Source organism: Perca fluviatilis, chromosome 7, assembly GCF_010015445.1.
Source record: "Perca fluviatilis chromosome 7, GENO_Pfluv_1.0, whole genome shotgun sequence".
Taxonomy (NCBI): domain Eukaryota; kingdom Metazoa; phylum Chordata; class Actinopteri; order Perciformes; family Percidae; genus Perca; species Perca fluviatilis.
The window spans coordinates 35,938,979-35,951,398 of NC_053118.1; the positions used below are offsets into that span (position 1 = coordinate 35,938,979).

At 37.0% G+C, this 12,420-nt stretch overlaps 1 protein-coding gene across 1 annotated transcript; it reads right to left on the reverse strand.

The window, feature by feature from the left end:
* Positions 1–7,404: 7,404 nt before the first annotated feature.
* LOC120563120 (fucolectin-1-like) lies at positions 7,405–11,180 on the reverse strand. Its single transcript, XM_039807236.1, is given in 7 exon segments — positions 7,405–8,313; positions 8,525–8,714; positions 8,717–8,797; positions 9,267–9,421; positions 9,699–9,984; positions 10,936–11,003; positions 11,093–11,180. Coding segments are annotated over 6 exon segments (927 nt in total). The 5' UTR covers positions 11,000–11,003; positions 11,093–11,180; the 3' UTR covers positions 7,405–8,162.
* Positions 11,181–12,420: the final 1,240 nt, after the last annotated feature.

The window sequence follows — 12,420 nt, forward strand, 5'->3', positions numbered from 1 at the left end:
CTGCAGTCCTGAATGAGAGCTGTGATGGTCTTTACTGGACTTCTGCTTTGCAGATGTGCGTTTTCTTTTGAGTCTGCAGCTAATAATAACTTGTTGTTGTGAACAGGAAATCTATGTGGGTATTACTGTCCAAACTGTCTTAAAGGTACGACCACAGGGGGAACAACGTCAGAAATGTACAGACTCTGGTGGCCTAAAATAAGTATATGTTAATAAACAAATGTTTGATTATTACGTGGCTGTTAATGTTGCCATTTCTAAGCATTTGATGCCAATATGTTGTCATGCTACAAAAGCATCATGCATTATGAAAAGTAATCATACAGCATACTGTTAGACAAAAAATAAGATTCTCACAGTTCAACGTCAAACACTTAATTTCTCGGATACTGGTGAATATTTATGCAACAATATATGTTGCAAATGTCTTCATTTATGTAAAGGACATTTTTATTATTCTGTATTGTTCAAAACTTTCTACATATTCAAAACATCTTCACATGTTTCAGGATGTTTTTTAGGAATCATGTACTTCTCAACAACAAATCTATTACAGAATGAGATGTTGTTAAATCTCCAAAGTTGAAATCTACATAAAACACAAGAAATCACATCTTTATTTGTCACGCCCTGTTGTGTTCTTCAACCCTTCGATGTAGCACAAGTAGACACAGTTATTTTTACCTCTTTTGGTGAGTGGGTTGTCTTTCATATTTTTTGAGGGGGACAAATTTACATCTTTATTTGTCACGCCCTGTTGTGTTACATTAGTTACATTTCACCGCTGCCTAAGGACACTTTTTGTTGTAAGCCGTTTTCCTAAAATCAATCTTCAAAATCATTCTTCTGTGATGGTTATTAGTCGACTTCTGCTTTAAGGTTGTTTTATTCAGTTAATTTTTGTGACTGTTGTTTTTTTTTCTATCTGCATTTCGCACATCCTTTTCAATGATGTTGTAACTTCCTGAGTTGTGTTCATCACTATGTAAGAACAAATGTTTAAAATCCTGCTGCAGCCCTGTATGAGAGCATTTGGTCCGCTGTGACAGTCTTAGTGAACTCAACAAAAGCACATTCAGAGTTATTAATAATTAACAGTTTAGTTCCCTTTCAGGTCAGTCATTGTATTTTTTCTCAGATTGACAGTAGCCATACCTACTTTGTCCATTATCAAATTCACCAACACAGTCTCACTCCCTACTCGTCAAATGTATGCCGCATGGTCAAGGAACCCTGGCGTCAAGTTTCAACGAAAGAGGTGTACCCTTGACGTTATTTTTCGACAAGGAGGTCCGTCAGATAGACATTCATGTTAATCCCTCACCTTCGGATATCGATGAAAGAAAAAACACGCCCCCCCCTTAACTCGAAATCTGTGACAGTTTTATTATGGGTATTTTTAGGCCAATAACCGCTGTTTTAATCAACATTGTTCACGAGATATTATCATTGTTTATATGTATTTCTTTTAATGTTATTATTTTGGTCTATTTCGGCCAGGGAAGCTGGGTTGCTTTTTTTTTTTCATTTCTTTTTTTTAATAATATTATTTCGGTCTTATTACCAGTGAAATATTACAGTATATGCTGTAATACAGAACATTACGATATGAGCCGAGCTAGAGGCATTCAAAGCCGATATCCCACAATGCAATGCAGGCATTCATTTCAAAGAATCGGGCAGCGATCAGCTGGTCTTTAACGCCAGTATCGCTTCAATATACATACATACAGTCAGTAGTTTGGTCACCAGCAATAACATGTTGTTCAGCTTTGTTCCAGTAAGTTATGCACCATAATAACGTTTCAAACGAATCCGCGGAAGTGACGTAGTAATTACCCCTCCTCGTCTGTGAAAAAATGTTGCAGGTGAGAATTTACACAATAAAATTCTAATAATGAAAAAATATTTTTGTTTTATGCTTAGCACTTTGATTTTCCTTATATATACTATATAAAAAACCTACAATTGAGTGTTTACAAATACAGCCTAATGGCTTGTTTGACTAATTTGCATTTGTTTTGACTTGTACTGTTGTAAAAAAGAATAAACTATGTACAAAGAGAAGCATTTTTTATTTTATTTTCCATGCATGGTTATTTAAAAATGCAATTTTGTAATTTTGCAGTTGATGAATATTAATAGCAAAGACTAAAGGGGAGCAGCATGAGTATATTTATGCATGGAACTTAGTTTGATTTAAAATCACACTGCATTATTAGTTGTTTTAAATAAATGACTTTTTTTAAATATCAATTTATGGTGGGCCTAACATATTATTATATTCAGAAGTTGATCCTCATATCAATCACCGTGGTTACAACTTGTAGCCATCCTAACCTTTGTAGCCTTTACTGAGAATACCTTTTCAAAATTAAGAAGGGACTAGTTTTAGGAAGCATTTTCACCTTGGTGTCATGAAGGTTGTGTAGAGGAATAGAAACCTTTCTCTCCAGGCAAGCACACAGAATATGGTCTGTATCTTTATTCTCCATGCCAAGAGCTCTTATCCTCTGGCAGAAGATATGGGTAAACTTAACATTTCTAAACTATAGCCCTAAATTGGACCTACCTCAATTAAAACTTTAAATAATGTTGCTTGAGGTTGCGGGTGTTGTGCAATAGCTTCATGATATGAAGCATGGTTGTGTGTTGCTCTTGTCACTGTTTGTGAAAGATGAGCAATAGATTGTTGCTGTGTGATGTGCTTCAGTCTAACTACATATCACTTTGTTCATGTTGTTTTTTATTGTAATGAATTTGTCATCTGTGTGATAAAACAATATGTCAAGTGTTATGTGTGAAGCATTTGGACTCAAGGCAGCTATCCCTCTGGGGATAATAAAGTATCTCCTGCAACGTGGTCTCCATGATATGTAAAAAATTAAACGTTGTTGTAGGACTACAGCAAACACATCGTTGGAAAGGTCTCACCCTGGAGAGTAACATATGTCAGTCTGGAGAGGATACATTATTCCTGCTTTGAAATATTGACCTCTGAACCTTGAACCCAGCACATGTTTGAAGGCTTGTCATTTAGCATCAGAAGGTGCTACACACATAAAACCAGCTGATATAGAAAGCTCTGGACCTCAGCTATCATGTAGATATGGTCACCAAAGTTTACCCACTGTAAGCACTTTCAAATATGGTAATAAGCTGTTTTCACCTATTTAACGATTTGATTTTTAAAATCTGATGAAACCAGTGTGTTCCCCATCCCAAAAAAAACCCCAGGGTGTATCCAAAATTATACACTGCCAACTTCTAATTATGAAATATACCAATATACTTTAAAACTACAACTCCCATAAGAGACGCCACTGAAGCTGTTACAAAGCTTGAGCACTTGTAGTTCTTCCGGGGTGGGTGGGTGAGCTTGTTCGGCTCCTGTGTTTCTGCTGTCGGCCGTGAAATGGCTTGATTCCATTTCAGATTGAGGCCGCCCGCCGGCCGGCCAAGCACACTTTACATGAGACAAATACATGAAACTGTATTTTATTATTATTGCTATCTTTATTGTTACGTCACCTCCGGAGTATTTATGGTACATAACTTACTGGAACAAAGCTGAGCAACGTGTTGTTGCTGGTGACCAAACCACTGACTGTATGTATGTATATTGAAGCGATCCTGGCGTTAAAGACCAGCTGATCGCTGCCCGATTCTTTGTAATGAATGGCCGCATTGCATTGGGGGATATCGGCTTTGAATGTGCCCAGCTCGGATCATATCGTAATGTTCTGTATTATAGCATATACTGTAATATTTCACCGGTAACTTGAGTAGAGTGTGGTGCTCTTTAAGCACCGCACTTAAGTAGAAGTACTAAAGTATTCAACATTTTTTGTACTTAAGTATTGCAAGTAGTTTATTTTAAAATGGTTAACATTCAGTACTCATTGCAGACTGAAACAACTCTGGAATAACTTAATCTGCTGCAACAATAGCTAAATAGAAAGAGTACAAACTTAAATTGTCTCTGACTTCTGAACGGGCAACCGTAATGAAATGAAACATGACGCTATCTCTGGTATTTCTTACGTAACTAACGTAGCCGTAACTACACACACTGTAACCTACACAGTCTCCGTAGTGTGAGGAATTCCCAACAGTAACGAGTAACAATGCAGCACAAAAAAAATTAATCGGAGTAAAAGTATTTCATTCAATGAAAATATGTACTCAGTGGACCCAGTGATGTATTAATGACTCTTACATATTCAAAACTTCAACACAACTAGTTATCACATATTCTTAAGTAATAGTGATGACTGAACTAACTGACAAATATAATGTAGCTAGCTAATTAACTGTTATATATTTAGCTAGCTAGCTAACATTATGATTGATGCATGGTTCACATTCAAGGCTAAAGTTACATAAGGACAGTCTTATGTAGGCACATAAACGGCAAATGCTAACGTTATCCCTGCTGATATTTTAAAATTGTGAAACGTATGCAAGTGTTATCTTAACTCTTGTCCAGTTGAAATCTCGTGAGGAAACTGCATGCAAATAAAAAGAAAAGTATTACTATACCTTAAGTGAAAGCTGAATGTGAATCACCGTGGAAAAGTCCTGACTCCTGCAATACCTTATTATCCACACTGTCTCTGCATCGAGACGAGTTAGACGTTAGCACAGCCCCCCCATGAAGTCAAACAATATCATTGGTCAAGACCGTCTCCGCCCGGTATGATTCATCCAATGATTGTGCAACATTCAATTATTTGAATCTGCGCGCACTTTCTTGATATCTGAAGCACATAGACTAAAGAGACAATTTCTGTTTACATTTCTGTTTAATCAAGCATTTTAAGGTCATCGCTTCACGTCCAGATTATCAATGTTCACGTTGATGCTAGAAGCCTTGGTTAAACTGTTGAGCCCTAGCATCCCTTCCCAGTCTTTCACACATTGCATGTATTGCTAAATTAAAAAATATACACCATACCAATGTAAAGCTTTATTCATACTGTGTCCTCCCTGTCTTTATTCACTGTAAATTAACTCAGCCCATGAAAAACTCTTTGTTCCCTTTGACCTGTAGAAAGTGGGGAGAGGCAAAATGATTTGAGGGAGCTAGTAGACTGCACAATGACCTTGCATTTTATTGAACACTGTGACTCACTTTGGGTCTTAATATTAAGAGAAAATTGTTTTAACAACAATTTTAACCTCATAAGGAAAAGAACATGTTTGCTACATATTCTATTTGAAGTACACCAAATACGTAAAAAAGAGGTCTGCATATTAGTTTCTGACTGTGGGGAATTGGGAAAAACAGTAAAAACGTCCCAAAATATCTGAATTGCTTATTTTCATGACATTCATAACAGCCTTTTATGAAAAGCCTACTCCTTCAGTTTTGAAATGAAATCACAGAATCAAATAATCAAATAAGCATAATGTTGCAGATGTCCATACGGTTTGTCGGGAGGCATGACTTTCAGCTAATGTCTCAAGTCTTCTCCTTTAATGGTGTTAAACCACACTCTGCAGCATTTTAACACGCTGCTGCCGTCAACCTATCGTCAACCAACTCTAACTTTAATCACAATCAAATAGATTCGATAATTTCTTTCTGCTCAAGGCTGAAGACCAGACGTGTATAAAGTATAAAGTACTAGAGACCCAGACTTGAGTAAAAGTACAAGTGCTCTATCAAAAAAGTGATTTGAGTAGAGTGTGGTGCTCTTTAAGCACCGCACTTAAGTAGAAGTACTAAAGTATTCAAAATTTTTTGTACTTAAGTATTGCAAGTACTTTATTTTAAAATGGTTAACATTCAGTACTCATTGCAGACTGAAACAACTCTGGAATAACTTAATCTGCTGCAACAATAGCTAAATAGAAAGAGTACAAACTTAAATTGTCTCTGACTTCTGAACGGGCAACCGTAATGAAATGAAACATGACGCTATCTCTGGTATTTCTTACGTAACTAACGTAGCCGTAACTACACACACTGTAACCTACACAGTCTCCGTAGTGTGAGGAATTCCCAACAGTAACGAGTAACGATGCAGCACATAAAAAATTAATCGGAGTAAAAGTATTTCATTCATCGAAAATATGTACTCAGTGGACCCAGTGATGTATTAATGACTCTTACATATTCAAAACTTCAACACAACTAGTTATCACATATTCTTAAGTAATAGTGATGACTGAACTAATCAATAATTGTTCACACAGAACTTCATCATACTGAGAACAAACTCCTCCCTGTACCTGCTTGTGTTGTAGATACTATACATAAATTATAAAATAATGCACTTCAAAGTAATGAGCTACACAGTCCAACAAAACCAACAAACACCAACTGATCCAGTCTGTTACCGCAGCTTTTCCTGGCTATGAGACAGATGCTGTTCAAGCATGTGTGGAACAAGAGAATACTGACCAGAACCAAGAGTACATGGTTAGAACTACAAAAGAGAAATTAAAGGTGCCAAAGCACACATCTGTTAAAGTAGAATGCCGTGTGCAAGTATCCTCCTTTCAAGAAGACACCGCTCTGATATTTGAGACTGATGTAAACCCACAGCGGGCAGAGGGACACCCTTTTAAAACTGAGAAAGGGGGTAAAGCCATTTATTGTTGTTTAAAAGACACTGAGTCAATTTAATTCAATTCAATTTTATTTATAGTATCAAATCATAACAGAGTTATCTCGAGACACTTTACAGATAGAGTAGGTCTAGACCACACTCTATAATTTCCAAAGTCTGTTGCCAAAACGTACCTGTCTGTGCCCAAACCATTATACTTTGACCCAAAACATAAGTCCAAGCTATGCCAGAACTACCTTAGCAAAAAAGAACAAGATGGTAAGCTTAAAAACATGGAGTGGCCAGCACAGTCACCAGACTTAAACCCCATTGAGCTGGTTTGGGATGAACTGGACAGAAAAGTGAAAGCAAAGCAACCTACAAGTGCCACACGTTTATGGGAACTTCTGCAACAGAGTTGGGAAGAACTTTCTGAAGAATATTTGATTTCCATTGTAGAAAGAATGCCACGAGTGTGTTTAGCTGTTATATCTGCCAAAGGGGGCTACTTTGATGAGCCAAAAAATTAGAATACATTTTGGTTTATAAATTGATTCCATGATTTATTTTTTAACTTCAATTATTTATTTGTGACTTTTGTTTGAGGAAAGTTTGCTTATAACTACAGTACCCAGCTGTTTAAGTAAGTATACTGAGCCTTAAGAAAAATGAAACTTCATTTCTGTGACCCGCTTTTAAAGTCCCAGGGGATCCTTTTTGGATGATTTTTGAAATCTCACTCTGTCCATAGCTGAACAAGCATACAGCACGAAAAACAAACATCACCAACAATCAGAGCAGTGTAGTGGCGACACAGGATGGAGCCATCTGGACTCTCACACACAGACACAGTTAATGTAACATTATTTTATTCTTGCAACGTGATAAGGAAATTAGAGGAATATTCCATTCTCTTAATACACCCGTGGAATATTCAGGTTACATTAGACATTAGTTGAATGGACATAGCAACAATATAAACATGCACTTTTGTTATGCGTTTTGCCACATGAACTTGCTGTTTACAGTCAATCCCCACATAAATACAGTTGTACTTCGATAAATTCCTTAGATTTGATAGGTCAGATAAACACAGACATAAAACTGTAAAATTTGAGAATATTAATGTTGCTGATACGCTGCCAGGTGAAACATAAAAGGCACAACCTCCTGGTTTGATTATAACGTGTATTTTGAATTTGCTGGAATTCCACTTAGATGCTGAAAAGAACACATGAGGACAAATAAGGAGGAAATAGGTCCATAATAAGATAAACTAAAACTACAAAAGCACTGCAAATGTGTTTGATTTATGTACACACTGATGATGATGGTAACATTATATGAAAATTGATGGACCTTAATGTACTACCATTGTGACCATTACGATCTGGCTTGGTCGCTTTTCCAGACAATGCCACATTAACTATAAATGACATTACTTTTTTACTGGATCAGCTCTAGTTTAACAAGCTAGAACTCCCATCCGTCTGTAGATAGCAAATTAATCTTAATCTATGATTGCAACATGAGTTAGTACAAGAGCATCAGATGAACATCTGCAATGTAAAATGTTATTGTTATACATTTTGAACCTCCTCAGACCTAATCCAGTCTGGAGCCATACACCTCCACCTCACACAGGGTCAGGTACTCGCTTCTTCCAGGAATAACGATTTTAACGTAGCGACCGTCCATCCCATTACACTGGAAGATTTCAGTGAAACCTGGAGATATGCTTGAGATCACAGCACACCTAGCAGAAGAAGAAAATACTTTAACTCATGATCATTTGAATAAATAAATAAATAAATACTAATTTGATAGATATAAATTACTGCTAAATAATGCCAAACCTACATTTTTTTTTTTTTAAATTAAGCATATGTGTTCCAAAGAAACACAATGACAGACATCCATTACTTACAAAGTTATAGTAGTATTTTAGTTAATGCACTATAAACTACCTGGGATTGGTATTGCCATTGTTTTCAAGAGAATCTCCAATTCGGATCTCAGCGCCATTGAGTCGGTTAGAGTAAGTATCTCGGTTGGTAATGGCAACAGAAAACACTCTGTGGGTTTTGCCCAGGTCCAGTCGCCACCAGGGGTTAAAGTCGTTGTTTGTGTGAGTACAAGAACTCCGGACGCTGTCACGTTCCCATCTATAGCATTATATGCAATTAATGTATCATACAGTGATGACTGTGAGGCTTTACCTTGGATTGCCAGGTTCTCTCCTGCAAACAGAACACATTCGCATACATCATTACCATCATTATAACTAGTTTTCCTTGATGCTCTCTGCAGAACAAAGTTGCCCAACTCTCTATATGTCTTTGAAACTGAAATTCACAACAAGCATATCGTTGCACTATCCAGTGGTAAGAGGAAACTGTAGTCAAAAATGGAGAGGTCATGAAATGTTGTGAAGATGCCTGTTGTTAATTTGGATCAACACAGCAAAACTTTAAGGATGCACCAGCAGCTAGCAGTAGTAAATGTGTAAATTGTGTTGTATGTCCACAATAGCACATTTTCAAATCTTGAGAAACTTTTTTTTCTCAGGATTTACTATTAATAATTTTTAAGAGGTTCATTTATTTTCAAAATCAAAGAGCTGGCTGGAGAGCCAGATATAAAATTAAACAAATTCATCACTTAGAAAATCAAATATTGTGTGGCTTCAGCCACATATTGAATTCTCACCAGTTGGGGCCCGGTACCCGTAGACTTCCACTTCGCAGAGTGTAAGGACTCTTTTTAAACCAGGTAGAACCACAGTCACATAACGTCCCTCCACAAGACTGGTAACAGTAATTTCCGAAGACTGGCCTGCTGGGATATGAGAAAATACACCAGCCCTAAAAGAGAGAGAGAGGAAGCAGTGCATGAAGATGTTTTACAACTGCAGTACTAAAGCTAAATAGTGATACAAAGTAATAAATAACACCAACACTTAATCTGCCGGAAAGAATAGAGGCAGTACTCACACATGTTAAATGAGTGTGACGGTCATTTAGTCTATCAAATACTTAATAGATCGTAAGATGAGCTAAGTCACTATCTTAGGAGTCTTAAGTCTACTAAACAATTTCCTGGGAGAAACCCTGTATTTAAGAAGTCATTACGTTCACTCACACTGGGTTTGCAGCACCATTGTTTTGTAAAGAGTTGCCGATGTGAATCTCTGCCCCGTTGATCCTTTCTGGAAAGGCGTCTCCTCTGTTGGTGATGATGATGGAGGTGACGATGTAGGACTCCAGCAGGTCCACTCTCCACCAGGGGTTGGTCTGTTCAATAGTCTGGGTGCATGATCCGGCGTTGTAGTCAGATTCACGATTTCCATCAATAGCATTGTGGGCAAAACCATACATGTCTGCCAAACGGTTTGACTGGGTCGCTTTCCCACGCAAGGCCACATTTTCTGTGAATGAAACACATTAAGATGCTTGATGGGAAAATGTTTGTAAATTACTAAACAGTTTATTGTTATTTTTGGGCTACTTGGGGTCAGCAGAAACAAGTTGTGTTACCTTTTAAGTTGATATGGTAAACTTTTTTTGCAAACTGCTGCTTTTTTATTATTCATTTGGAGTGGTGTTTGTCCATCTAATATAAGTCCAATATTCACTCTCTTTTAACTGTTTTTGGTCTCAACGAACTCCTGAGATAAATATCTGTCTCTTTAGCTACTAAGTGTTCCACCATGTTGATTAGTCTCTGTGTACAGTGGCTTTTTAGAGCTCTTATACTAAAAAACATCTTCCTGATGTGGCAAAACACAAACATGACACTATGAGAGCAGTGAGAATGACCCAAAACAGTAAAGTTAAAGCCGGACAGCTAAGTATAAGGACTGTAAAGCTGAGGTGAGCTGCAAATTCAGGTGATCATTCTCAGCAGGTTCGTTATTGAGTGGCCTCTTTCCTTCACATCGTCACACTTTCATTTGATATATTATCAATATATTGATTACAGCTGCTTAAAGCTTAAATAAATGTCTCACTCTCAACGAATAATTTGCTATTTCATCTGTTTTCATAGCGTAGTAAGTTAAACGTTTTCACTTACTAGATAAAGATCCTGCTGAAAATGTTGAAAGACAACTGTGCAGACCGTGTACTGGTGTAACGCCACAAAAACCCTTTCGTACGTCAACATCTTAAACTGAATTTCAGGTAAACTCAGAGAAATTTTCCCCCTTCAGCAGGTGAATGTGAAACCAGCCTTCTAGTGTGAAACTGCAAATGAATCATTCTGCACAGTGAAGCTCAAACATTCAAGTGAACTAACAATAAACAAAACACATTTTTCACAGTTGGGGGATGAATGTTTTCTAAGAACAATATCACAGATATAGCCGGATCATACTTACGATAGGTGTAAGCCGAGCACGTCCCCAGAAAGAACAGCAAAAGCAGAACTGAACTGCGTTTCATTGTTCTGGTTAAAACAGACAAGAGTTAATAACAGAAATACACTGAATGAATAAACATTGTCATCATTATTACTGTATTAAATGTATCCCTGACCTAAGACGATCTTCTATCTATCGACTATGTTTGTGAATTTTCAGAACGAGAAAAAAGAGAAGTAGAAATGTGAAATGTTGAAACAGATGATGATGATGGCATAAAACAGAAGTTTCAGGGAGTGTCCACATTGTGCAAAATAAAAACCTGAGACTAAGCATTTTCTGCATTAACGGTTTCTGTTTTTCCTCATTCTTTTTCTGATAGTAACTTTCCATGCATGGGCTAAACCCATTACAGCTGGTTGAGGTTGAGCTAATTTTTACTACATCAAACATGATACGTCTATGTATCTATACATCTATAACAATGTATCATACTCTATAAGTTGATTGTATGTTTTGTTTGTAAAATCATAATAACTTTCAAGACAAATATAGTGGAGTAAAAAGTACAATATTTCCCTCTGTGTGGTGAAGTAGAAGTATAAAGCAGCATAAAATGGAATTACTCTCTTACTAAAGTACCTCAACATTGTACACAAGCACAGTACTTGAGTACATTAGTAATTTCCATTCTTTAGTTATTCCACCACTGCCACTAAATGAGTGTAAGAATAATTTCTTCCTATATTTTTCCTAGATAGGTTACTCTATATACTCTTGAACCAATCATATTGGTAAAAAATTGAATTGTGAATTGAATGATCTTTGGCATACTTCTCTGCATGTACTTGGATAACCTCTTAAATTAAACTCACAAGTAGGGAAGTGAAATCAAGTGCATGGGAGTTAACCAATGGGCTGTGATTGGGTAAGTGTTGAAGATGAATTTGATCTGATTCTGATGATGTTATGGGTCAGCTGTTTCCCCCTTTCTGTTTGTGTGTTCTCTCCCCTTTTCCCTATGTGTCTGTCTGTGTTGGTTTCCACCTGGAGGTTGCTGGAGGCGTGGTCGAGGAATGTAGGTCAAGGGGCGTGGCCGTTCTTCTCTGCACAACTACCTGCTCAGCTGCAGCGCATTCCATGATTCAACTCAGCAGTATACAGTGCCTTGCGAAAGTATTCGGCCCCCTTGAACTTTTCGACCTTTTGCCACATTTCAGGCCTCAAACATAAAGATATAAAACTGTAATTTTTTGTGACGAATCAACAACAAGTGGGACACAATAATGAAGTGGAACGAAATTTATTGGATATTTCAAACTTTTTTAAGAAATAAAAAACTGAAAAATTGGGCGTGCAAAATTATTCAGCCCCTTTACTTTCAGTGCAGCAAACTCTCTCCAGAAGTTCAGTGAGGATCTCTGAATAATCCAATGTTGACCTAAATGACTAATGATGATAAATAGAATCCAGCTGTGTGTAATCAAGTCTCCGTATAAATGC